This window comes from Oryzias latipes, chromosome 1, assembly GCF_053564925.1.
Source record: "Oryzias latipes strain Hd-rR chromosome 1, Olatipes_Hd-rR_3.1".
In the NCBI taxonomy this organism is placed as follows: Eukaryota; Metazoa; Chordata; class Actinopteri; order Beloniformes; family Adrianichthyidae; genus Oryzias; species Oryzias latipes.
This window is the reverse complement of record NC_136237.1, coordinates 12,247,613-12,274,859: the sequence shown is the minus strand read 5'-3', so window position 1 is coordinate 12,274,859 and position 27,247 is coordinate 12,247,613. Positions and strand designations below refer to the sequence as shown.

General features: G+C 41.6%; 2 protein-coding genes across 10 annotated transcripts in view; one reads left to right on the top strand and one right to left on the bottom strand.

Annotated features, from left to right (window-relative positions):
* stx3a (syntaxin 3a) overlaps positions 1-18,625 on the bottom strand; it is a 29,353-nt gene extending 10,728 nt beyond the window's left edge. Inside the window, exons 1-2 of one of the 2 annotated variants that reach the window (XM_004066131.5) lie at positions 2,751-3,627; positions 2,605-2,643 (exon numbers count right to left, since the gene is read on the bottom strand). In XM_004066131.5, coding sequence (XP_004066179.1) covers positions 2,605-2,634 — 30 coding nt within the window. In that variant the 5' untranslated portion in view covers positions 2,635-2,643; positions 2,751-3,627. Of the gene's footprint in view, positions 1-2,604; positions 2,644-2,750; positions 3,628-18,502 lie in introns of those variants that run through there. The other variant, XM_078938828.1, reaches the window with a different exon arrangement.
* vps37c (VPS37C subunit of ESCRT-I) lies at positions 5,472-26,950 on the top strand. 8 transcript variants are annotated; one of them, XM_078938593.1, is made up of 7 exons: positions 5,472-5,581; positions 16,323-16,403; positions 17,027-17,167; positions 19,285-19,393; positions 22,731-22,902; positions 23,991-24,073; positions 25,485-26,950. In XM_078938593.1, coding segments are annotated over exons 2-7 (1,197 nt in total). In that variant the 5' UTR covers positions 5,472-5,581; positions 16,323-16,401; the 3' UTR covers positions 26,175-26,950. The 8 variants fall into 8 exon arrangements, with proteins under 8 accessions (XP_078794719.1, XP_078794904.1, XP_078794862.1 ...); XM_078938778.1 differs by lacking the exon at positions 17,027-17,167 and having other exon boundaries at positions 5,495-5,581; positions 14,881-16,403; XM_078938736.1 differs by lacking the exon at positions 17,027-17,167 and having other exon boundaries at positions 5,514-5,581.
* Positions 26,951-27,247: the final 297 nt, after the last annotated feature.

Here is a 27,247-nt window from a genome sequence, read left to right as displayed (position 1 = left end):
ACTGTTGGCAATAGGCAGTTTAAAAACAAAAAAAAAGCTGCAATGAGTTTCATACATCTGGGCCAAAATGTTGACAGTAAAGAAAGAAAATGTGGACATTGTCACCAGACCGTTCCACCAGTGGTGTGTTTGCACTAGTTGTTATTGTTGCCATACTGTAGATATTCCAAAATTGTTGATATTGTTTACTGCAAATCCAATATTTTGGATTTTTCCTTGAAAGTCCCACTCAAATCATCTTTGAACTGTTCTAAAAGCATCTTCAGTGGTCTTTTAATTATTATTATACTGTTTTAAGCCTATATAAAAAAACCTGTATGGTTTTCTAGGACATAGTTTCTGTGGAGCAGCGGTAGTTCATTAGAAATTCACCTCTGAGTTGTGGGTGGAACAGTTGGCACTGAGCAACCCCACCAGCCCTCCCCCCCCCCCTTTTATGGAGAACTCTCTGTTTACATGCTCTCCCACTAACTAACTGCCCCTCACACCCCTAGCCTAGAAATAATGATAAAACAAAAATGGCGAGCAATCCAGATGGACTTTTTTGAGTCAGATGCCAGCTCAGATAAGGAAAACAAAGACATTCATGGATCTCTTCGACAACAAGTGGATGCATCAGAATGGAGTGGAGCAGGGGGAAAAAAAAGAATGGGATGGAGCATGGAGCTTGTTGCCCAGCGTATGTCACAAATACAATATTTTTTTCATCTGCTCCTGATTCACAATTTGAATAAAGAAATACTCAGAAATGCAATTTTCAACTTCATTTTCTTTATAAGGTCGTTCATCATAGGAAAACTGCCAAGTTAAAAACACAAAAAACACAATTTCCATCTGAGTGGATCTTTAAAAAAGAAAGCAAACTTCTTCTTGGCTTATTTTTAATTTGCCCCCAAAGAGCAGCAAACAAAATGAAAAATATTGATATTACAGCTGCTGGGTCAGCAAAAAGGTTTTGGCAAATCTCTTGTGCTCTTGCAATGAATTTAAATGTCACATTTCAGTACAACTGTAATAATTAAGACCTTAATCAATTATTTGGATTCCTATTCATACAATTCAACCAGACTGATTAGTCTGAGGCAAGTTATTAATTCAATCAACGTATATCACTATCAAATTGTTTCAAAATGGGATAAATCCATAACAGAATTGGGAAAATACTATTGGGATTGAGGCATGGTAGGTTTTTTGTACAAAGTAAAATTGACAAAGTGCACATGTGATGGCAGTAAAAAATGGTCAGTCCATCATTCCGGTCCAGTGTGTGGAAACACTTTGAGTTTAGCAAAGATATGACCATACAGAGTGGTAGAATGCATTAATAATGATCTCTTTGGATTCTTTCGATGTGAAAAAACAACAGTGGGCTGAACTTTAGGAAACTAAAATGTGAATGGATTTGCCATTAATTCTTGTTTACTTGTTTGTTTGTACACATACTAAATTTACACTCGATTATCTTCCAAATTGAAGGAATCTGGCAAACTTCACCTGCACTTTTACCAGGTACCAGGTATTTATCTCTGAGCCACTCGCTAAAGTTTTGGCCAAAGATGTCCTGGATCGTTTTAGGTCACTGAATCAGATCAAATCGGATCATTCAAAATGAATCAATATCAATTATGAATTGAATCCGTTAGTTCAAAAGGGGCCCAAGTCCACAATTTTTCAAAATAGATATCATATGTTCTATGGTCTTCAAGGGAAAAAAAAGGGAAAAGCTATCAAAAAGTCCCAAGTCCGTTGTAATGTATTGACTATGCTTGACATTAAAAATGCATTAAGTGCAAAATTCCTGGTTTTGGGCCTCTCTTGCATGGGTTTAGCTTTATCCCATAGATGGCAGCATTAGTTATCCAATCTGGCAGCGGCCCTGTTTAATTCAAAAAGGGCCCAAGTCCAGAGACTTAAGTTTGCTAGTCCTCTGAAATGATAAAAGTGAGGTGCTTCATATGATAGCATTTGTAAGCTATGAAGTTTTACTAAATCTGGGTAAAGTATTAATCATTTGGTGTAGCCTCCCTTTAAGCAATGCAATTAAAATAATTTCCTGGAAAAACAAACCTCTTGGACTTGGGCCCCTTTTGAACTAACCTATTCAATTGTATCCTCTGCCACAAATTATTACATGAATCGAAACGTTGTTCAAATGAATCGGTAAACCTCTACCTTTCAGTCAGTATCAACACACACTTTCTAATATTTGTAAACAACCAATAAGAGCTTTTCATTAGTCAAAGATATAATTGACCATTTTAAGTCTAAAATTGGTGAATCGACCAAATTTCAGGTAGACATCAAAAAGGGAAACAAAATGAGTTTCATGGTCGATGTAACAACACATTATTTTGCTTTAAAGCTGGTATTGTATAATACACTCACACATTGCAGTGTAATAAAGCCTGGACATATTACAGAAACATTAACTTAACTTTCTGAGGTGTGATTTATCACAACAGCAAGCTCCAATATTTTTAGTGAACGCAGCAGTTGTGATGTCCTCAAAAGATTATGGTCAATAATAAATAAAAGACAGAGCCCATGCTGCCTATAACAGCACCTAACTACACATTACATTTGATAAACAATTTGTTTACCAACCTCTTTAAGTTGTGCTAGTCGATCCTTCATTTTGAAAACCTTTAAATAGAATTCAAAAATAAAGAAACCATAAAGGTTAAAAAACAAGACAACTAATTTGCAGGTGAAAAGTTTTTTTCGCCTGATTGCGCAGCAAATAAAATTACCTTCAAAGTTTCACAGTGGAACAATGGGATCCTTATAATAATCCAAGAGTTTAGACTCTCACAAACCCTGTATGTGGCGACTGTGTGCAAGAGCTGCTGTCAACCTGGCTGAGGAGCAGCTAAGCCTCTAAGAGCGGATTAGGACAGCAGTGTTCAGAACTACCCACCCCCTCCTGCATCCTTCACACTACACAACAGTGACTGGAGAAGCCCTTCCAACTGTTGCTTGGCCAACAAACTACCACCTCTGTGGGCCATTTAGTATGAATATTCATACCAACTTTGGGCCATTTAGTATGAATATTCATACCAACTTAACCACACATGGAACACCAAGTTGTGATGGGTTGTATTCTTTGTTTCAGTGCGTTCAAATAAAAAAAAAAAACAATTTTAACTTGCAAATTGAGAAGTGTTAACGTCATGATCATTAGTCAAAGATATAGTACAAAAGGTACAAACTGTGTAATGGGGGTAAATGGTACATGACATGTACTTGTATAGTGCTTTTCTACCTTCCTCGAAGGCCTTGAGCTCTTTACAGTCACATTTCCTTGTTAACACACCGATGGCGGCTCCACTGCTGAACAGTGGCACCAACCTATAATCACTTTTCCCCAAGGACGCATGGGGGGGCAAGGCAAGAATCGAACTTGCAATATTCTGATCAAAGGACCGCCCTACTGCTGCACCATGGCCACCCCAGGAGTGGGTGTATCAATCTGTATTAGGCGTAATACAGATAGTGGGCGACAGTGGCTCAGGCGGTTGAGCTGGTCGTCCAATGATCGAAGGGACAGCGGTTCGATCGCCGCTCCCACCAGCCAAAGTGTCGTTGTGTCCTTGGGCAAGACACTTCACCCTCCTTGCCTCCAGTGTGGCTCAACTGGTGTGTGAATGTGTATGAATGTCCCGGTGATGGTCAGAGGGGCCGCAGCCACGCCTCTATCAGTCTGCCCCAGGGCAGCTGTGGCTACAACAATTGCTTACCATCACCAAGTATGAATGATGAGTGAATGAATAATGGACACAATGTAAGCGCTTTGAGCGTCTGGAAAAAGCGCAGAAAAATCCAATCCATTATTATTATTATTATTACTATTAATAAATCAATAGATACCATCGATACTGAGGTGATCATCAATACTCTCGTGTGACGAGATCAATACTTTTAATATTTTCACTGCAGTTTTTCTTCAACAAGCACAGTTAAGTACTCAAATTTACTCACAGAGTTCCTGCAAGTGCTATGTCTCTATCTCAGTTCTCAGTCTATTCAGAATCAAATCCTCAACCTTGCACCAACTACTGCACACTACCCGTCAGGAGCTTTTCCATCAGCTGCAACAAAAGGCGGGATATAGACACTCAGGAGTTTGACACTCAAATCCTAGAATCGAAGCAGCATCACACAGCAGGCACTGATGCAACTATTGAAATGCGACGATACACAGAAGAGAAGCCCATTTTTACAAAATGTAGACCCACTTTCGACAAAAAATGAATGAACCAGCGTTTGATTTTCTGAGCAAGATTGCAAAAAAAAACCTCAACAATTAACAGATCCTGTAGCGAAGGTTTTGTCTAAGGTGAGAGAGTGTACTAAAAGAAGTGCAGCCAAAGATAAGAATGTGAACTTGTTAATATTTCTGAATAAAAATCTTCAAATCTTTTATCTACATAGGAACACAGTCAAAAGGGCACCTCAAGGGATAGTTTCTTGGAGGATCTGTGATCACTAACTGAAAGGTTGCAAGCCACCAGCAGTTATACCTGATTTGCACTGCTGACTTTATTTTTCGCCCATATTTGCATGCAATGGAGTTTGCATGCAAACTCCATTGTTTCTGTTGTGTTGTTTATATTTTTAGATTTATTACAGTGTTGCTTTTGTCTATCTTTTATGCACTAGCAGGCTGCTTTATCAGTGGTTCTTTTCATAGTCTTTATGGACAGAATTTCTAGGGGCCAGAGGGGGTCAGGTTTGGGACCACAGGATTTCCTCTCTGCTCTTTGCAGATGATGTTGTCCTGTTGGCTTCATCAAGCCAGAACTTCCACGATGCATTGGGGCAGTTTGCAGAAAAATGTGGGGTGGCTGGGATGAGGGTCAGTAGGTAGTCTGCCCTCTTTTGGTGGGTGGAGTGCTCCTGCCCTAGGTGGAGGAGTTTAAATATCTTGGGGTCATGTTCATGAGTAAGGGAAGATCGGAGCGTGTGATCGACAGGCCATTGTGGCATTATGCAGGCGCTGTACCAGTTGTGGTGAAGAGCGAGCTGAGCCAGAAAGCAAGGCAATAAATTTACTGGTTTGATCTTTGTTTCAATACTCATCTATGTTCATGAGCTCTGGGGTTATGACCGATAGAATAAGATCCACTCAAAGTGGCTGAAATAAGCTTCCTTCGTAGGGTGGCTGGGCGCTCCCTTAGGGATAGGGTGAGAATCTCAGTCACCCGCAGAGAGTTCAGAGTAGAGCTGCTGCTCATTCAAATCAAGAGAAACAAACCCTGTCTGAACACTCCTGTAAGAAAAAGACATGTTAGACCACTTTCCTCCTAGTTCTGGATTATGGGAACATTTTGTACTCTCTGCCTTCATGGCCTTCACTCAACCTCAGATAACAAAGACCCTGGCTATATTTCATCTACAAGGCCATTCTTGGAAAACTACCATCATACTTATTCCTTCTCCTGTCTCCTGCTAACAGTGGATAAAACTCCCACTCCTCACACCATTTTCTCCTCTTTCTTCCCAGGATCCACACAGAGCTTGGGAAAACTGCCTTTTCCTTTGCTGCTTCTCTCTTATGGAATACTGCAGGAACACATCTGTAAGTTGCATTAAAACAGAGCTTTCTGAGTGTGTGACCGAAGAGTGTATATGGTATTCTTGAGGTGATTTTAAATGTGTTATATTTTCATATTTTAATGTTTGTTTGTTTTTGTGTGTGTGAAGTCTGGGCATCTTTGCCTAGACTGCTGCCCAGTCCTGGATGAGCAGAATATAGATGGATGGATGACATTTAATATGAAATGTTCAGCTAGACATAATCAATATTGGCATTGCAAATAGTCATTATAAACACATTTTAAAAAGTAAATACCCAGTTGTGGTGAACTGCTGTATGTGTGTTGGCTGTTTTACAATTGCATGATTTTCCATTTTTTTAATTAATTCTTTGTTGATAAGAAGATGTACACTCACTGGACACTTAAGTAACTTTTCAACTTACCTTCATAAGTAGAACGGAGCTCAGTTGACTTTTTCATCATTTTGATGTTGTTTCGTGATTTCGACAAAAAAAATGCGTTTTTGGAGAAAATTAAATGTCAATTTAACTCATTTTATTTATTTAACCGCCAATCTTTGCATCTTGAAATCGATGTTTTTTTGACCATTTTACCAAAAAAAAACCTGCACTGAACACTGATGACAATCTGATGACATAACAATAAAATTAGGACTTAACATTACATTACACTTGGCAATGAAGCACAAAACCCGATTTCCAGTTTGAGTGAAATTAATAAAAAAAATCTCTTCAAAGCTGAAGGAGGAGAACTCATCAAATCACTCCTGCTTTATGTCTTTACATTTGCTATCAGTTGAGCTCATGATGTGAAGTCATTTCTGATCATTTACTAATTTACTCAATGATGTGGACATTAGATACTCAAATAATCTTGGGGTTCTCAAACCCATTTAGGCTCTAAGTTCTCGAGGAGAAAATCAGCTGGTAGAACCTCAGGAACTTTTGAAACTATTTTATCTGCTATGCTGAACACAGATGGAACTAGTTACCTACTGAACCTCTGCACCCCATTTTTATCCACTCTGAAGTGCAAATGTACGTAAACCTTTTTTGTTTGACATGCTGCACCAGCTGTATTTTTCTGTTCCACTTCAGTTTTTATCTTTTCCCATAATTAATATATCAGTTATCTGAACCCCTTCAGTCCCCAATAAGGTCACAAATCAACCTCTAATGTTTGAACAGCTGCAGGGGTTCAAACCATGACATTCTTCCTGACATGCAAATGCAATAGGGTTAACCACTGCACCACTATGTATTTTTTTTCTAGGTTTTATTGGTACCAAAGCTTCTCTGTAAAGTTTCATGAACTGCTTCTGTGTATGAAAGGTGTTGTACAAATGAACATGCATTTGCTTGACTCACTGTGGAAAATGTGACCTTCAATGTCTTCCCTGTAGAACAGGGGTCACCAACACTGTGCCCTCGGCCACCAGGTCACCCCCAAGGGCCACATAAGGCACCCGCAGGCCTGTTCTAAAAATAGCACAACTCACCAGTGAGCTGCGTCTAAAGTGTACTTTTATTATGTTGCTATTCTGTTTAAATCCCTCTTGCATTTCTTATGACAAATGCAATAATCCATCTACAATATCAATGATATCAATTGTACAATGACGATATCTTAAAAATAAGTTCATAATACAGTGTTCCCCCGCTTATTCGCGCTTCAATATTCGTGATTTCACATAAACTGATTGAGGTGCAGCGCGAATTTCTGAGGAAAGGGGGAGGGACTGTTGGCTTCCAACAGCTGGTTCCAGCAGTTCCTGAATCGCTATAACGGAAGTTTGTGTCCCTGCATGGAGAAATGGCATCAGCTGACTCAGAAGTGGTCGGAAAATATTCTGATACACTGAAGATAATCACGGACAATAATTATCATCTGGATGAATGAATGATGAATGAAACCGGCCTTTATGTTGAGCAATAAAATGTTCTTTACATTTGAATACATTTTCATAAATGTTTTACAAAGCATCAGAAATGTTTCAGAAGGGCTTTTGATGAGGATCAATGACGGACATTCTTCAGCCGCGGGGGGTGGGGGGTGGTTCTCTGTAATCGCGGAAGTCTCTGGTCCCTAATCCCCGCAAATATGGGGAACTTGAATGCTGGACAGGTGGAGATTAAAACCATAACATTGCAAAATGACCTCCACCTCAAAGCCAACCAGGCTGCACCAAACATTTGGTGTCTTGTTGACACAGATAAGTACAGTGGTGTATACACAGCAGCCATGCAGGTTGCCAGCCTGTTTGGTTCATCCTACCTCTGTGAATCAGCGTTTTCTGACATGAACTTCAATCAAAAACAAACACAGGACATGCCTCACTGATGCACATCTGAAAGACTCCCTCACAGTTGCAGTATCAACTCATGGTACCTCCGGGAGTCCGCTCCTCCCCCTCCCTTCTCTGCTCTTCTTCCACAGATTGAACCCTGCTATTCGCACTTCCCTCATCAACACTCCAGTATTTAAGATGGCCTTGCTCCAGTATTCATCGCCAGTTTGTTCCCCACGATGGTCCAGTACCTGGTCCTTAGTGAATTCTCGTTTACAAAATAATCTCTAGTTTTGCTATTCAAGTAACCAAGTTATCATTCTTGCCTACAGAACACCAACCTTTACAAGTGCCGACCTGGGTTTATTCTCAAGCTCCTGACCATAAAGACTGCCTTGTCATTCAAAGCCTCCACCACCACGCTAGCCACGCTACGACCCCGCTCCACGCCACGTTTCCAACAGATGCAAGTTCCATCTTCACCTGCCTTGTGAATACTACGTTCCACCTCACACAAGGGAGACTACTGACCTTTGGGTCCACGTCTCGCTGCCTTCTTCGCTGGTGACGACATCCTCGGAACCCCTCGCCAACAACCAAGAACTAAAATAAAAACTTTTCTAAGTCATCTTCTCGTGCGTAGTCTTTCCGGGTTTCGAGCACTTGGGTCTGTTCTCGTCACAGCTGATCATGACAATCAAGTTACACACCTGATTGCAATACACTGAAGAACAGCATGCAATGTCAATCTACCCACTAACAATGAAACAAATACGAGACGTTGCCAGTGGAAACATGGCAGTGCCATGGCAACGTTGAATTAACATATTGAAGAAATGTGTACAAGATAAAAGTGTGTTCATGACATGTAGCTGTTATAATTTTGTTAAAAACGCTACAGATTTGGTCATTACTTTGTCATTCTAACTCACTAAATGTTTTCATTTTTGGCCCTATCCAGGATGTGTGTGGGGGGGGGGGGGGGGGGGGGGCATGTTTTTAGTTTATTTGATCAAATTATTAAATTTTTCTATTGAGTCTGCCTTTAGTGTCCCACACTGGGGTACTCAACTAGTAAGTCGAGTGCTATGCACAAACTAAAATTGACTCCAAATGCAGCGGAATGTTGTGTCTATATTTTCTGTTGACAGAAATTAAGGAAGAAGGAGACAGGTATATTTAATACCAAGCCCTCCCATCTCTTTTTGAGCTTTAAAGTCCCACTCCAGTTCTTTCGTTATGATTTTGCCACTTTTAGGCAAATTTTCATTTTCTGGGACATAGTTTCTGCAGAGCGGCAGAAGTTCATTAGAAATTTGCTTTTGAGTTGGCGCAGAAATGCAGTTTAAATCTTAATACACGTCCTCCATCATCAGATATATGCTACGAGACCATCTTAAAATGCGGGAGTGGGTCTTTAGAACTTTATCCATGGAAAAGTTTTATCAACTACAGACGTTACCAATTCCCTCAAACTTTCCCTGACAGTATTTATTACTGTATATTAAAACAACAGCATTTGAACTCCACCCATCCACCATCAACCTCAAAAACTGTCGTCTTCTGATCATGACATTTGTAAACTAACTTTAATATCTATATCCTGGGGCGGGAGGCCTATGAAAGAGACAGGTTAAAAAAATAAACTTAAGCAAGTCTAAAAATATTTCAAATGCAAAAGAAAAACTTTGCACAGTTACATAACTAGCTGATAATAACCATGGCAAAGTATTTGTCATCACAGTTTGTCTCTTTTCCCTGATCACAGGGCACATCAAGGTTCTGGCTCAAGTCCACCGAGTAGATGGTCACAGCGATCACGGACATCACTGTGGACACAACGTTCAACAGCAAATCCTTCTGTACCTGGAAAAATATCCATAGTGGCAAAAATAAAAATGTTCTAAAACCTATTCAATAAAATTCAGACTTTCAGATTTGTACTTGCTGCGTGTTTGTTACTTGTTATTTGTAATCTTTATATTTAATCCACAATATGTTGCAAATAATCAAAATGCTGTATTACTTGTTCCAAGAATCTCCTGGTCCTCCATACCCAACATCTTTCTGGTTAAGCCTAGTGCAATTAACTTTTTTTGCCATAGCTTTTTAGTTTAAACTAAACAATCACTTTTCATTCAAATCAGTTTTATATCCCACCAATCTGTCAGTTTTCTGCCCCAGCCCATGTCTGATCTTTTCCCCTCAGCCTTCACCCTCCTGAGGTGCACTTGCTCACCAGCCTAGTTTGCTCTGCTCACCACTGGTTCACCCCTAAAATACTTCATAGACCTATGTTCTTCCTTTGCACTTCAGGGATTCAGTTCTTTCTAAGCCGTTGGCAGAGTCACTAACAAGCTCAAGAGGTTACATGTTTTTAATCCATATCCATACTGACTAGCTAATCCTCTGTTTATCTAATATACATTTTTATTATATTTTTCAAAAGTATATTTGTTTATTTTGAACAGAAAATTCCCATTTCCACTGTACTAGCAGCGTTAATGTTTCTGAATCTACTTTCACACCGGCCTCTGCAACACGTATTCAAGTGACTGTTTTCAATGAAAAGGCTATGTACATGCACATTTTGGGCTTCTGCGTTCAAAACTTGAAAAAAAAAAAAACTTCTTTTTTCACTTGTCCTGTCAAATAACGTAGCAAACAGATGAGAGCTGAATGCCTTTTGTGTTGGACAGATTTTACTATTACAAAAAGGGGCTTTGCATATTCGGATAGACAAGGTGTATATTTGTATAAACCGTTTTTGTTTTTTTGTTTGTTTTTTATGTGCTAGCAAAGAGCAGCAAATGAAAAAGAAGACACCCATACCTGCTAATCCAGTGTGATATCCCTGGGCTAAACGCACATTTGAGAATGGGTGTTAAGCATGTGTGTGAACGCGTGTCACACGCCTGATGTAAACATAGCATTGGACTTACTTTTCTCATGTTGATGTGTTTTTCCAAGGTAATGGTAACCACTCCTGTGGTGACAAACTGCCAAAAAAAGATGGAAATGGGGGGGAAATTTGTATTGAATTACCTTTTATATGTGGATATTTCAACAATTTTTATTTATTTATTTTTGGTGGGGATCATGATTGCTCAACAAATGTGGACCAAAGAGGTAATAGTACTCTTTTTGGAACAGCCTGGAACAATTTGGAGCGGGCCCCTTCCTCTTCCAACACGACCATAAAGTGTCCATAAAGGTCCATAAAGACATGGATGGAGAGTCTGTTGTGGATGAACTTAACTGACCTGCACTGAGTCCTGACCTGAGCCCGATAGAACACCTTTGGGAGAAATTAGAGTGAAGACTGAGAGCCAGGCCTTCTCGACCAACATCGGTGCATGACCTCACCAATGCGCTTTTGGAAAAATGGTCAATAATTCCTATAAACACACTCCTCAACCTTGTGGACAGACTCCCCAGGGGCCTGTTTCAGAAAGGAGGTTAAGTGTAAACTCTGAGTGCGTTAACCCTGAAATCAGGGAAACCCTGGGTTTTCCGTTTCAGAATGGGAGGTTTGTTAAACCAGAGAAAGCAGAGTAAGTCAAACCCGTTTCTGAAATAGAGGTAATTTATACTCGGAGTCAGTGTCCATGGTTACTTATGCTGTAAACCTAAACTGGTCGGGAGCAGGTTTTATCCTCTAAACTCAAAGTTTCTGCTGGTCCCCTCCCCTTTTTAAAGACGAAGCGGTATTTTTCGCTTTAACCTTCATTGCCCACATTTCTGTCACACAGAGACGGTCTAAGTGACAAGAATGGCTTGTCCTTTTTTGGAGGACCCAATAGACGAGGAGGCTGCATTAATTCATAGAGAATTATATTTATCTCGTGCCAGGATTTTGAGATGACTCGTTTTTTTATCATTTCCCCATATGTTTTTGTTTGACCTTTACCGTTTTTCGTTGCAGTCAATTACATATATACAATGAAAACAACATTAGATATGTATTGCTATGTAGATGTTTCATATGTCAAATATTGTCAACAAAGCCTACATCCATGACATGCTCACATTTGACCTGATTGAATTATGTTTTTATACTTCATTTTTAGCTGCTGCCATGTTCTTTTAATTCCTGCAGGATTGCATCTACATGACAATGAAATCAGGGACATTGAATTAGATTAATGTAACAATTACTTTTTGGAAACACAATTTGCTAGCACTGCTTACTTTCTTAATCCCATATAAACCTATACCACTTGATCAATACGAGGGTAGTGTTGCAGTGTGTGTGCTGAGCGGGGTGCGAGCCACGAGAAAGAAAGGGGAGGGGCGAGTGCAGGTGCAGATGGGGGGGGGGGTGAGCACGGAGCGGAGGTGTGTGCGTGCGATATATTGTGTGTTCGGAGGACGGAGCACTTAGTTAAATAAAGAGAAGGTGTCATTCCCAGAATAACTGTTTTGGAGTCATTCTTAATCCGCTCTGGAGGTTCAGGGTTTCGAACGGGAAGTGAACCCCGAAGGAGAATTCCCTTCGGCCGTGAAGGAAATCTCCCCTGCGCTTGACCACGGTCGGAAAGACGAGAGAAAAGAGAGGAGAAGTCTTCGCGCAGCGAAAGGTTCAACAGTAGACAAAAGTTCACTTTTAAAAACACAATTGCATGTATTAATATTAAACTGGCTAACGTTTGCAAGAGGGGAAGGTTAACAAAAAAGTCCTCTAAACATTACCGACGTTAAATGCATTTTTCCCCCAGATTGGTTCTGTACACTGTGCAGCATTTCATGCAATTACACCTGGAATAACACTTCAAAAGTACACCTAAATATCGCCATTTTTTATTTCACACCTTACGCTATTTAGAAAGTTATTACAGCCAATATTTTACAACAATGACTTAAATGCAAACTTAGGCATTAACTTGAGCATCTATGTTTTCCCATGCTAACTGTCTTTGTTTAGCAGATGCAGCGGCGTTGCTTTTCTTCCAGAATATGTGCTCATATTCACTGTAACTCTGCAGCAGCACGTCAAGTTCAGCTGGCGAAAAGTATACAGACCTCTTTGTTTTCACGGTTGCCATGGTGACTCGTGATATCTGCGCTCCATTGATAATGGCTTCTTATAGTCGCGGTGCGCACGCTCACCTCCGAATCAGTCCACTCAGAGTTGATTGACCCAACCCCGAACAGCTTCTCTGAAAGAGAAAACTCAGAGTTGTTAATCTCCCGATTGACCAACTCAGAGTTCAAGTTTAACCTCAGAGTTGGTTGAACCTCCTTTCTGAAACAGGCCCCAGAAGAGTTGAAGCTTTAATAGCTGAAAAAGGTGGACCAACATCATACTGAATTCTATGGGTTAGGAATGGGATGACATTTCAGCTCATATGTAAGTCAAGGCAGGTAAGCGTATACCTTTGGTAATATAGGGTACATGATAATTTATTACCTGCGAAATGCAGCGTGTCTGGGTTTTGCCCACGAAAATAAACACCATCCAAATTATTGCAAAGATAGATGTGCATATTGTGCATATAAAAGAAAAGCATTTCTGCCAATCAGTGATAGCTCAGTGGAGAAAGTGGGTGTGTGTGCTAGCCAGGGGGATGTTCCTCACTTTAACACGTATGAATGTGAGAACCCACTTGTTTCATGGATTGGGAGGGCATGGTGCTTTAGAGCAATACTTAGAAATGTGTGAATGGATCAAAATACCATTTTGGGCTTAACACCTAACACTTCAAAACTCAAAAGGTGGATTTTGCATGATATAGGCCCTATGCTTAATGTAATACAGTAAACCCTTGTTTTTCGCGGGGGTTACGTTCCAAAAAGAACCCGTGATAGGCAAAATCTGTGAAGTAGAAACCTCTGTTTTTTTTACAATTATTATACAATTAAATACTCTATTATAGACTGAAAAGAAAGAACAAACCATTTTACAGGCTCAAGCATTTGTTTCACAAATAAAAGTACTTTAGAAACATTTTTTTCAACAAATAACTTCTGTACTGTACCGTCAAATAATTTTAATCATCGATGTGAACAGAAGGCTTCAAATTGCGGAGATTAGCCCCGCCCACCACGACCCGAGTATTTGGATTAAACGGGAGAAAATGTAAAATGATTATGAAAAAAAAATACAACGTACAGTCGGACAAATAGTGACTCAGGTGTATTTCACTGCTCTTCAGACTGAGCTGCTGCATCCTGACTCCGCTCTGCAGTGTTTTCTTCTTTTGAAGCCCGCGGTGCAGGTGTGTTTGTTCGGGAGGAGAACATAGTGATAGGCAGTTGCCGCTCTTTTTTCTATGTGTTTTAGAGAAACTCGAAATTGCAGGAGAATTTGCACGTTCGTGTTGTAAATTTGGCAAGCTGTTTTACATACGTGTACATATTAAACTGCAACGTTATTGACGCATAGGTAGAGAAGAAGCGGAGTGACTTTTTAGCCAATCAGAATGCAGAACACAATGCACGATGCAAATCCGTGAAGTAGCGAAACCGTGAAAAGTAAACCGCGTTATAGCGAGGGATCACTGTATACCGTGACTCCGGATTTTTTACTAAATGTCTTTTTTGTCGTTTGTATCATTTCTGTTTTTCTACTCTCTGCAATTCTGGCTAAACAAAACTCAAGCCAGTTCTTTAAAGGAAAGTATGCAAAAGGAAGAGCTTAGCTGGCAATGAATCTCAAAATAGAATAGAAATCGTGGTTAATGCTTAACTACAATAAAATTGTAGCAGTCTATAGGGATAGCCGTAAACCATCCTGCAATAAGCCAAATCAACCCAATATAGACTCAAAGTGAAAGCGATGAAAGGTCCCTATCTTTTTATCCCACAAAGTCATCAACAGTTTTAGAAAAACTGACTGCAGTTCCTTCAGTGCTTTTTCCACTCAGCTTTTGACTGTTTTTGACCCCTCCAAGTCTCACCGAGCAGCTGCTTCTTGACTCCTCCGGCTGTCCCAGGGGTCGAGCACTGTTTCAGATTATGCAGTAGAGTTTCGTACACTTGCTGCCAGCACTCGTTGGCCTAACGAGGTGCTTGTGGATGTGTTCCACCAAGGACTTTCTAGCTCCTTAAAGGATGAGCTAGCAGCGAGGGAAGTTCCTGAAGATCTGGAGGCCCTGATTGATCTAGCTACTCGGTCAACCGACGCATGAGAGGGAGATCCCAGGAACGGGTCGTTCCTGGCCCTACGACACGTCACCAACGTCAGCAATCGACGCCACCTGTCCCTACCCATCATCACCCTGATGACTGGGCTCCATCCTCTGAGCCTCCTCCGAAACCCCTGCAGGCAGTCTTTGGGCAGCTATCTCCAACAGAACGACAGAAACGCATGAGAGGTGGCTTGTGTCTTTACTGCAGGAGAACCGGCCACTTCGTCAGAAGCTGTCCGGCTAAACACAAGGGCTCATCAGTGAGAGGGCAACTGGTGAGCCGCGTTTCTCTGTTTTCTCCGCCCTCTCAGCCTCCAATGAGGATTCTGGAGGCTTGTGACCTGCGGTTGGGTGAGTTCGAGACTCTTATTGACTCTGGTTCTGATGGAGACTTGATATCCCAAGAGGTGGTGGACAGGCTGAGGATACCCATAGAACCCCTGCCTGCTGTCCTGGTGATCAATGCCATCAATGGAGCACTCCTTTACAGAGCGTCTGCTCGCACCGTCCACGTTAAAGTGACAGTCTCTGGAAATCATAATGAACTGATGGTTTTTTTTTTGTTGTTAAGTCAATGAAGCCCCCCGTCATTCTGGGCTATCCATGGCTGTGCAGACATATCCCTCACATAGACTGGGTTTCTGGTAGGATTTTGTCTTGGAGTCTGTTCTGTTTGTTGAACTGTTTGAATACTGCTACATTACGTTCTTCTGTCCAGAACACACCTGCTCCAGAGCCTCCTGACCTTGGCAAGGTTCCCTCTGTTTACCATGACTTAGGTGATGTGTTCTGTAAGACTCGGGCCAAGTCCCTTCCCCCACACCGTCCCTATGATTGCTCCGTGGACCTGCTCCCAGGAACTCAACCACCCAAAGGTCATCTGTATCCCTTGAGCCTTCCAGAGCGTGAAACGATGGACCAATATCTTCAGGAGAGCCTACAGGCAGAAATCATTCGCCCTCCCTCCTCCCCAGCAGGAGCAGGTTTTTTCTTTGTTGGCAAACGTGATGGTGGTTAGCGTCCCTGCATCGACTACAGAGGACTAAACAGCATCACAGTTCGCTATACTTACCCTCTACCCCTGCTAAGTACTGCTTTTGATTTATTGAAGGGGGCTAACATCTTCACCAAGCTGGATCTCCGCAGTGCCTACCACTTGGTGTGAGGGGGATGAGTGGAAAACAGCCTTCAACACTCCCAGTGGACATTTTGAATACTTGGTTATGCCCTTTGGGCTAACTAATGGCCCAGCTGTGTTTCAGTGTGTCATAAATGATGTTCTTGGGGACATGATCAATAAGTTTGTTTTTGTTTACCTCGATGACATTCTGATCTTCTTCCCAGACTCTGTGACTCATGTGCAGCATGTGAGAGCAGTTCTTCAGTGGCTTCTGGAGAATCAGCTCTACTGCAAGGCTGAGAAATGTGAGTTTCACACCACCAAGAGAATATTTCTCGGTCATGTGATATCTTCAGATTCCATTAATATGGACACTACCAAGGTCAAAGCTGTCTTGGAGTGGCCCGAACCAACGGGAAGGAGACAGCTCCAACGCTTCCTTGGTTTTGCAAATTTGTATAGACGCTTCATCAGGAACTTTAGTGCCATTGCTGCCCCACTCCACAAACTAACTTCACAAAAGGTACGCTTCCTGTGGGATAGTGATGCCAGCAAAGCATTTTCAGAGCTCAAACGACATTTCTCTGTGGCTCCCATTCTGGTTCAGCCTGACACCTCCAAACAGTTTATTGTGGAGGTGGATGCGTGTGGGGTGGATGCGGTGTTGTCCCAGAGGGCATCTGATAGTAAGTTGCACCCGTTGCGCGTATTTCTCATGCAAGTTTACTCCTGCAGAGAGAAACTAAGACATAGGGAATAGGGAGCTCCAGGCTGTTAAATCAGCTCTTGAAGAGTTGCGTCATTGGTTGGAGGGAGCTGAAAACCCATTTCTCATATGGACAGATCACAAGAACCTGGAATATATAAGAACTGCCAGGAGACTTGACTCTCGCCAGGCTCGATCGGCTTTGTTTTTTGACCGTTTCAGGTTTTCCCTGTCCTATCGGCCAGGAAGCAAGAATGCCAAACCGGATGCTCTGTCCCGGCAGCACCAGAAGGAGAGCGACTCTATGGTTTCAGATAAAGAGTGTGCCATCCTTCCTCAAAACATGGTGCTGGCTACAACAAGGTGGGCCCTAGAGCGGAGGGTTAAAGCCTCTGTGTCTGATGACCCTGTAGTTCCATCTGGTTGCCCAGCTCATTGTTTGTTTGTTCCCTCGAGTCTCCGTTCAAAAGTTATAAAATGGGGACATTGCTCTCATTTGGCCTGCCATCCTGGTGTCACTCGAACAATTTTCTTAGTTGGACAGCGATTCTGGTGGCCCACGATGACCTCTGACATCAGAGCATTTGTTTCTTCATGCCCTGCATTCCAGGTAGCATATGGAAATGAACCGCTGCTTTTCACACATCAGGAAGAACTGGCATCCACATCTGGTCCAGCTGCCTTTGTGAGACGCTGCCAGCGTACTTGGAGGAGGTTTAGAGCCAGTTTGCTGAGGAACCAGGAGCGGTTCACTGCTGTGGCCAACCGTCGCTGGTCCGCGGCTCCTGAGTACAAAGTGGGAGATAAAGCGTGGCTTTCCTCTTCAGACACATCTCTGAAAGGAGGCCCCAGAAAACTACATCCACGGTTCCTTGGACCTTTCACCATCAAGAAGGTCGTCAATCCAGTAGCCGTGAGGTTGGACCTTCCGTCAACCCTGAAGGTCCATCCGGTATTCCATGTCAGAAAGTTGAAGCCAGTGAGGGAGAGCTCTCTTTAGACCATTGATTTGGAACCACCCCCACCACGTTACGTAAATGGTCCTGTCTATTCTATCAACCAGCTTCTTCCCGAAGAATGGGCCGGGGCATTCAATACCTGGTTGACTGGGTGGGTTACGGACCTGAGCACCGTCAGTGGGTGCCTGAGAGACCTGTACTGGACGAGAACATCATCGCCCAGTTTCATCGGGACAGTCCCACCCAGCCTTGCCGTCTGGCTACCAGACGGACGGCAAGGTTGGGGGAGGGGTTATGACACGTTCTCCTTGTTTTATTCTTTTTGGTAAAAAATATTTTTTAAGTGTCAATGATTTGAAAATTTATATTTGAAAAAAATCCATAATCATACATTAAAATTGTAATCTTTATCCAAACTTTTTTTTCCAAGATAATAATTAAAGAAATATCTTGCTTATAGAATTTTTGAAAGCAAATTCTTTAATTATGATGTAATCTTGTATAAATCTTACTTTTACTATCTTTAAAATCACAAACACAAGCTATTAAAAAACATTTAATTTGTCTATTTTTGAAGGTCTTTATTTTACTCTAAAGTATTTTTTAAGTAGTCTATACATTCTGGCTTTCTCCCTCATATCCTTGTGTTCTTTTTAGTATTTAGCATCATCATCATCACGATGTACTTTATGGTGTTGGGATTCGGATTCTAGCTGCGCAAACATTTCGGACATCTCACCAGTGAGGATTTTTGCTCCTTTCGACTTTCCGTACTGGAGAGCTCGAACGGCGTAACTTGGTTCGTCATGAACAGGTCGTGACGCTCTTCCGAGTGAACACCGCCCCCGGCAGTAGATGCTTCCAAAATGGCGGCGGTTCCAGTCGGAGTAAATTGAAACTTTCATACATTTCTTTCGTTTTCTCGATCGTCCGTTGTATGTTGGATGAACAAAAACCCCGCTGAAACACTGGTGAACAAGAATTGAAGACAAGGACTTTGGAAAAACTCAACTGGACCAGTCTTCCGGACTCCAGGTTTCGTGTTAATATTGGCAGCTCGTTTAAGGCTTTTTTTTACAGCCGTTGTCGGAGCCGGACCTCCACCTTTGAGGTGGGACATTGGCCAGGTAGTTGAGGGATACAGGCGGTGATCATCGGCTACAGAGGAGTTTCGGGTCAATTCCACACAAATTCGTCGGTACCGGTACGTTTCAGCGCAAGCAAACGGATGTTATTGGATGTCAGCAACACCCATCACCGCCCAGTTGATGTGTCAGGAACTGTTTGGCTTTTGGACTTCATCAATTCACTAAAGTTATTTTACGATCTGTCCAGTATTCTGAAATTGTTGACTGTTCTGCACATTAGCTGTGGCCTACTACTGCACCAAACCGAACTGAGGCAAAGAAGACAGCGTTTTCTTTGTGTATGGGCTGAGTGTTGTGTTGTTCATGTTGAAACAGGACCAGGCCTTCATACTCTACTTCTGCTGTTAAGTCCCGTTTCCTGTATGACGTACAGCTATTGTGTGAATCACATGGAGAAGCTCCAAGACCTGAGCCAGTCAGAGCTGGAAGAACTGTTGGACAACCCAGAGAGGGTGGAGTCAATGGCCTTGGAGTCTGACGAGGTAAAGAGCCTGTCTACTTTCTGTATTGCTTTCACCTAAAAGACCCACTCCGATGAAAATTGTGTTGTTTTTAACAAGTTCTTGTGGCATTTTTGTCGCGATGAATTTAATGTCCACAGAAGATTACGCTTAACATTGCATTCTTGATTATTACTCTGTTCAAATAGTTGTGAATCAGGAGCAGACAAAAAAATGCAGTTTGAAAAAGATTGTAACTGGGATGTAGAAAGTAGGATCGGCAGGCCAGATCCATTAACGTTGATGTTTTCCTCGTCTGAGGCTGGCATCTGGCACCTAACTGGATAGCTCCAATAATGCTGGCCCTTTTTGTTGCACTGTTAACGTTAGGTTGAGGTTGTGAGGGGCTGCAAGCTAGCAGGAGAGTGTGTAAACAGATGGATGATGGGAAGGAGGTGTGGGCTTACTCCACGCCAACAGTCCTGCCCACAACTCAGAGGTGAATTTCAAATGAGCTGCTGCTCTACAGAAACTTGTCTAAGAAAACTACACAGATTGTTTTGGTTAAAAACGGCATAATAATAAAAATCAGGAGACCACTGGGAACGCTTCTAAAATAGATCCAAAGATAATTGGAGTGGGAGCTTAAAAGTATAAAATCAAAGACATCACATTTATTTCTCAAAGAACCTCAGCTAGCTATTTAGCTCATTCTTGTTGGTCCTCTAAAATGGAGACTTGTCTTGACAATAGATTAATGGTTAAGTCAAAGTTAAAGTCCCGTTATCTGTCACACACCTAGGTGTGTGAAATTTGTTCTCTGCATTTGACCCATCAAATGCGGTGAACGGTGAGCTGCAGACACAGCTGTGCTCGGGAACCATTTGGTGGCTTATTCCAGTGCTTCTCAATTATTATTCGCCAGGCCCCACCTGGAAAAAGAAAATGTTTTGCGCCCCCCTCATCACCGGGGTGATGCGGTTATCGTCACACCCCTACTCTAAAGCAAGGAAAATGATGTAATGCCCCCAAGTAAATGATGTATATACAGTTTAGTATCTTGTGCATCACTGGAGAAAATAACTTTAGGTCTCAAATGAACTTTTGGAGAAATAATTTTTTTGTGGCACAACCTGCCCCGGCTTGCAGTAAATTTTGCCATTGATATTTGAAGTACAAAAGATCTTTTAAATCAAATGATAATGCTGTATATTAGAAGGAACAAATCAGTAGAAAATATATTTAATTTTTCTATTGTGTATTTAGAGTTTCAAAAACATCACAGACCACTTTTTTTTTTTTTTACTAATACTGCATGAAAATATAAACCTTTGTTCCCCTACGAATGCATAACTAAGAGTTGTGGGCGCTTTAATTAAACATAGTTTACAACATCAAAGGGAAAAGTCATATGGCAGGGTCATATGAACATATACTTGGAACAAAATAAAACATTTGCAATTCATCTGGATCTGAATCTTCACAGATTGAACTTACTTCTAAACATCCTATTTGTCAATTGCGCCAGGAAAAGTACGCTTATGCTCCCAGCTGTACTTTTTGAGCTCATCCTCTCTAGGGATAACTCCATTATTTTATCTAAATGTGAAAATGAGCTCCAGTGAGCTTCATAGGTTAATTGGTTAATCTAAATTGTCCCTTGGTGTGAGTGTGAGAGTGAATGGGTGTGTGATTGAGGACATTCTACCCTACGACAGACTGGCAAACTGTCCAGGGTGCCCCCTGCCTTCGCCCACAAGTGGCCGGGATAGGCTCCGGCAGCCTCGTGACCCCGAAAGGGACAAAACAGAATAGAAAATAAATGAATGAATGAATGTGAAAATGAGCTTTCCTTCAACAGACATCTTAAAGGTTTTTCTTCAGAAACTAGGCACTGATTTAGTTTCCTTTGACATTCTCCAGTTGTACCAGTGGCACAACTTACCCCAACCCCACCATTTTGAAAAAACTGCAAAAACTTGTGATGTAGCTTACTGCAACATGTGTGAGCTGTTTTCAAATGAATCTATAACTGTTCAAACATAGCTATCAAAAAAACCTCGGTCATAGAATTTTTCCTTTGGAACTTTTAATAAAAAGGGTGGCACTATTTGCCCCTCTGCACAATCTACCCCACTCTCCCCTACTACTATGAACTAGAAAAAGACTTAACCTTTAACCGTATGATTAAAAATAGGTAAAAATTAGTCATATGAGGAAGTTTGGGGACTGTAGCAGCGTAATTGCACTTAAAGAATGAGCTAAAACAGCGAAAGATGAACTGCGACGTAGAAAGGGGACACTATCTTCTGTTCTATTTGACAGGGAATTTTAGAGGGTTTCAGATTGGGGCACAGACTGTGGAAGAAAATGTCACGTAGTAGGTGGGTCTCCATCGCGTGACCAGATTGACAAAAAAAAATCATGCATCTCTGATATTATTCTGCTGGCCGGACCAAACATAGAAGCGGGATCAGGGCCCAGGGCCATAGTTTGCCCACCCCTGTGCTCCATCATATCAGTGGAACTTCTTTTTAAAATGTTGGTTGTTTTTGAGAGATTAAGTGCTTCTTTTTTAACCTCTTAAGGCCAGACATCTACGTGTTTGGACATCACATTTTGATTTCTATTATCAGAGTAGTTCATTGTGCTTAACTAGGGACCCTGTTAAAGAGAAATAAAAAGGCTTATCAAGTAAGAGCTTGGGTCTTAAGAGGTTAAATAACTTTTTCCCAGATCTTGCACTGTGACAGCCGTCTCATTGCCGTTTCTGTTGGCAGCAGGGAGACAACCAATTTTCATTAAAAACGAAACAAAGACCTGATCTTTTTTCTTTTTAAATGCCCTAGTAGGTCATTGTTTACGTTAAGACAAATCAATAGATATTTGCTGTCAGTTGATCACATTTATATCCAATCCCTGATCTGGGTACAACATCTGATTCCAATCGAGTCTGAAAGTACGTGGTGGGGTCCAATTTCCAATCACGTGATCATAATAGGCCATCCTTAGGGATCGTGGTAATCATAAGTAATGTTTTAGTTTTGAAGTACAGATGTGCTTTTAAGAACAGATTTTAAGTGTTCTTAAAAATGTCTTTAAAATGGACTTAAAAATTCTTAAATTCAAATTCTGTAAATCTGTAGACAACCTGTATTGAGACCGTTATGTATAACTTCATTTCATATCTTTAGCTTAATTACTGCTGCAGCATTTGTAGCACTGAATAAAAAGAAAATTATATTAAATGAAGGGCTCACAATTTAAAAGTTAAATAGTTGTTGCTATAACAGTGAATTCTTGCAGGTTTCCTTTTTCACTTCTTTGGATTCTAGTTGACAATTCATGTGTTTGCATTACAAATATCTGTATGCTTCAGATCCAGAGCATTCAGCTGGAGAGGGAGATGGCGTTGGCATCCAATCGAAGTCTGGCCGAACAAAACCTGGACATTAGACCACGTCTGGAGACACAGAAGGAGCTGCTAGTGGCCAGATACTCTAAACTGGAGACCTTCAGAGAAACCTACAGACAACACTGCTCCCAGAGAGGTGGGTGGAGGGCCCGGCAGCTGTTCTACAAATTAGGAACAGTAGATATTAATTTAACTCTGGGCAACAGAAGACAACTTTTAAAAGAAAAAATGCTTGTTACGCATACCTTTCTAAACGTGTACTTGCACGTGGATCGTGAGGAGCTGTAAGATAACAGTCCCACCCACAACCCAGAGGTAAATTTTACTATAGAAAAAAATATAGTTGGAGTGGGACTTAAATACTCGAGCTGATTCTAACGACAGGAAATGACACACGCTCTCTGAATTATCATAACTCTTCAAAAGTTTGCTGAATTACCATAATTCCAATGGATTTTGAAGCAGAAAAATCATTGACTGTATATAAAATTTGACATGTGACGTCACCCATAGAAAAGGCCTTACCTCTGGTTCCAGTAAAATGAAGCCAATTCAGTCTTGCTGCGATACAGATCCCACCATTTGAAACCAGCCAAAAGTGATTGGTCTGTGTCCATCTGAGTTGACGTTTCTAGGGCAACCACTGTCACCAATCAGGAGCTTTTTCAAAGTCCATACCCCTCCCGCTGAAAGCGGCTCTGTAGAATCTGTCAAATCAAACTTAAGAGGTGGGCACCATATGCTTTTACAGAAGGATTTGATTGGTCAGTTTTTTACTAAAAGTCCCATTCTCCTATGCACACACATTCACAAACTGATGGCACTGATGCCATACAAAGTTCCAACCTGTAACCACCATAAGGGATGTTGGGTTCAGTATCTTGCCCAACAATACTTTATCACATGGGCAAGGTAAGAACTGAACCTGTGATTGTCTTTTCTGAGGTTGACTACCACTTTTATACTAGAGGGTACTCAGTGTTTTTACACTGCTTTTCATCTACCCACTCAGACATAAACACTTTCACACTCTGATAAGATGTCTATCACCCAAACCCAAACCACCAACTCTTCAGTTTGGAAAGGACTGGGCCAGAGTCGCCAAATGTGTTGTCTCAGATCCGTGACCAGAAATGTGGTGGCGTATTACACACATGATGATGAATTCTGCTGCTGCTGTTGTGAACCTCTAGTTATTGTATTTCTTCTTGTCATGTTTAATAGATGGTATGGTGGGGAAGGTGTCACCAGAAGCTATGCTGTCCAGACTGCAGACAGGGAGCAGTAGAACAGAAATGGAGTCAGAGGTAAGTCTCAACACAACACACTTAAGCCAAAATCCCCTAACATAACTGTTTAGACTTTGTCTAACTGTTGAGACAACCACCACAACTTGTTAGGAGACACCAATAACTGTATATGAGTACTAGACTAAGTGATCCCCTCCTCGTATCCAAATAATGTTTGATTGACAGATTCACCTGAACCCGCTTTCAAGAGTTGGGGCCTTCCAACAAGCTCGTTACTAATTAGTGACAGTGGTTGCCATAGGAAATTAGGATTCAGACTGACTCGGCGATGATGATTATTGACGATATCAGGTTCCAGCATGGTGATGTCTGTATCATGAAAAAATGGTAATGAGTTTACTTTTTCTCATCTGACCCAGAAGCAAGTCATTTTCTAAGGGCGACGTCACACTCACTCGGTCCAATTCTCTTATACAGTCAATGGGACAGACCACCTGCTCCTTTAAAGCAAAAGTTCCCAAACTTTTCTATTGACTTCACAAACAGGCATACTGCAAAAAATGTATCTCAAAGTAAAACGTCTAATTTTCTATCTTGCAAGAAAAATAATTGCATTAAGAAAGTTTTATAATAGCAAAATAGTTTTACTTTGAGAAAACATGTCTTAGTGACTAGAATTCTTTTTCTTAAAATAATAATTCATGGTAAGACTATTTTTCGTACCCCATTAGCTGGGTGGGGGGGTTGACGTTGGCCGCGACTCCTGCTGCTTCATCAGCGCGGTGATCAAATATCCCACACCGTCACAGCTCTAGTTTATATCTTGTGGGACACAAAAAAAATGCGACTTCTCCAGTACTGATAGCAGAACCATTGAGGTCAGATCTTAACGATACTACGGTCTTGAAGAATGTTGCCCCAGGGCAAGTTCAAAACCGGGGCTAGGTACCCATCCCTAGGAAAAGGGCACAGTGGAGAACGATCACTGAAGCAGTTGCTTTGCATATAGAGAAAGACATTGTACCCATATATACTGTGTTTCTTAATTTAATTAAAACCAGAGCTGTATTGTTAATCCTTTAGAAAATGGGTGCTGCTCTCCAGGTGAATGTTTGTCTCCTTTTAGTCAAAACTACAAAGTGTGACTTAAAACACAGTTGGGACTTTGATTCCCAGAGTGTGTTCATTTATTTATTATTCATTCCAAAAATGGGGGTTACATTTGTCTTGCGTTTGATTAAATAAAATTGATTTCCTTAAGTGGGGGAGGGGGGGGGGGGTTCGGGAAAAATTGGAAATCGAATAAAAAAAGGCCATATCGCCTAGCCCTATTTTGACCACAGATGGAACTGTTAAAAAGACACTCATTCATGGAGTAGCTTGTATTTATAGTCTCAACTAGAGTGTACTTGCTCATTCAGTTATCTTTTAGCTTTTCTAATTTTTGCTGATTCTGTGTTGTCTGTAGGCTCTGGCGGATGAGTTTCTGGAGGGTTCACTGTCATTAGACTCCTTCCTTGACCGCTTTCTCTCCCTGCGTTTGCTTGCTCACCAACGACGTGTTCGAATAGAAAAACTCCAGGAAATTCTTCGACAGAAGAACCAAGCAAATTCCTTTGAGATGAAACCATCTTTAGACATCAGTCAAAGTGGTACCACCACACCATGGAATCAGCAATCAACCATTACAACGACAGCCCAACAACAGGAGCCCAACTCTCCAGCACAGTCTCATCCAGCTGGCTCTGATGGCCTCCCCTACAGCCAGTACCCTGTCCCTCCAACACACCCCCCGCCTGTAGTCTCAGCAGCCGGTCCAATCCCAAACAACTCTACCTCTGGGTTTGCTCCATATGCAGGAGCTGGCTCCCCTTTTACCCCCACAGGGAGTTATCCAGGGCCTCGAGCTGCTTTTGGGCCTCCGAATGCAGTCACTTGTCCTTATCCAGCACAGTCATCCTTCCCAGCCCCCCATCCTGGCTCGGCGTTTGGCCAGTACACTCCCAACAACCCCCACAGTGCCCCAGCTACCTACCCAGGATCATACATCTATGGAGGCTACTGTTACCCATCTGGGCCTCCCTATTCCAGCTCTCAGTCTTCACCTGGGAAGCCTGTACACAGACCAGGATACAGAGTCCCTCAGCCATACTCCTGAAGGCACCACCACTGCTTTCCTCCTTTATACTCTCTGCTTAACCTTGTTGCACTATTCCTTCCTCTTACTTTCACTCCCCTCACCCCCCCACCAGATAAATCAACTTAACTGCCCCAAACTAGTCTCAGGTCGTCGCATTGTGCTGAAATGTTTCACACTTGTGTTGACTCTCCATTGTTTGTGCTGTTGTGTTTCAATCACAAAGTCAACATGAACACAAAAATGCACTCTACCTTCTGATAAGTAAAGCCTGTAACCAATTGAATCAACTTTTCAAAACTCCTGAACACCTTCCTTGTTTTGTTTCTTCATTTTCACCATGGGAGGTGTTTGCACAACCCCTAGTGGACAGAGGAGTAAGCTGTGACTTAACAAGCGAGCTACACTTCAGTTTTGTTAACCAAAGATACTTCATTTGTTAACAGTCTGTTTCAATGTTAATGAAATGTTGACAAGGTAAGCTAGCTGCAGCTTCTCCTCAAATGCTAAATTCCATAATCATTTTTCATGCATACTGTAAAGAAAAGAAGTTCAGTGGAAAAGTATTGAAGGAAACAGCATAAACATTTCATTTGTCCTCCTTTTAGTGGAGCAGATGCTTATCAGTGGGGCCACTGTACTTGCATACTACAAACATGTGTTAGTACCACCTTGGAGGAATTGTGAATGGGGCTCATGAGGTAAACTTTTTAATATGGTGTCCAGTAATGGAAAAAGTCAAAAACTACATTTGGTGTGAGACTGAGACTGTCATCTGAATAAAGTTCTGCCTGATATTGATGTTTCATCTGATGCTTGATTGTAGACTGTGGATCTTTGGAAGACACACACAAGGTGTGTTTGGTCCTGTTTTGATTTCATTTTTTTTTATTTTGATAGTCTGGTTTGTTTAGTACAGAAGAGGATTAGGGATAGAATTGAGGTTAGAGTTAGAGTTGGGGTTAGGCTCTAGACTACCGCAGGAGGTCATTTCACTTTCGCTTTATCAGGTTAAATACAGTGAGGCAAATAACCCTGCGATTATGCAAGTTCTCTCACTTAGGAATCATGGAGGGGTATGACATCTTTATTTT

Bases quoted from the DNA above. Each gene is read 5' to 3' on its own strand.
- vps37c (XM_078938593.1), top strand. The intron at 19,394-22,730 runs GTAAAGAGCCTG...TGTATGCTTCAG, and splicing joins TGGCCTTGGAGTCTGACGAG to ATCCAGAGCATTCAGCTGGA. The intron at 24,074-25,484 runs GTAAGTCTCAAC...TGTTGTCTGTAG, and splicing joins GAACAGAAATGGAGTCAGAG to GCTCTGGCGGATGAGTTTCT.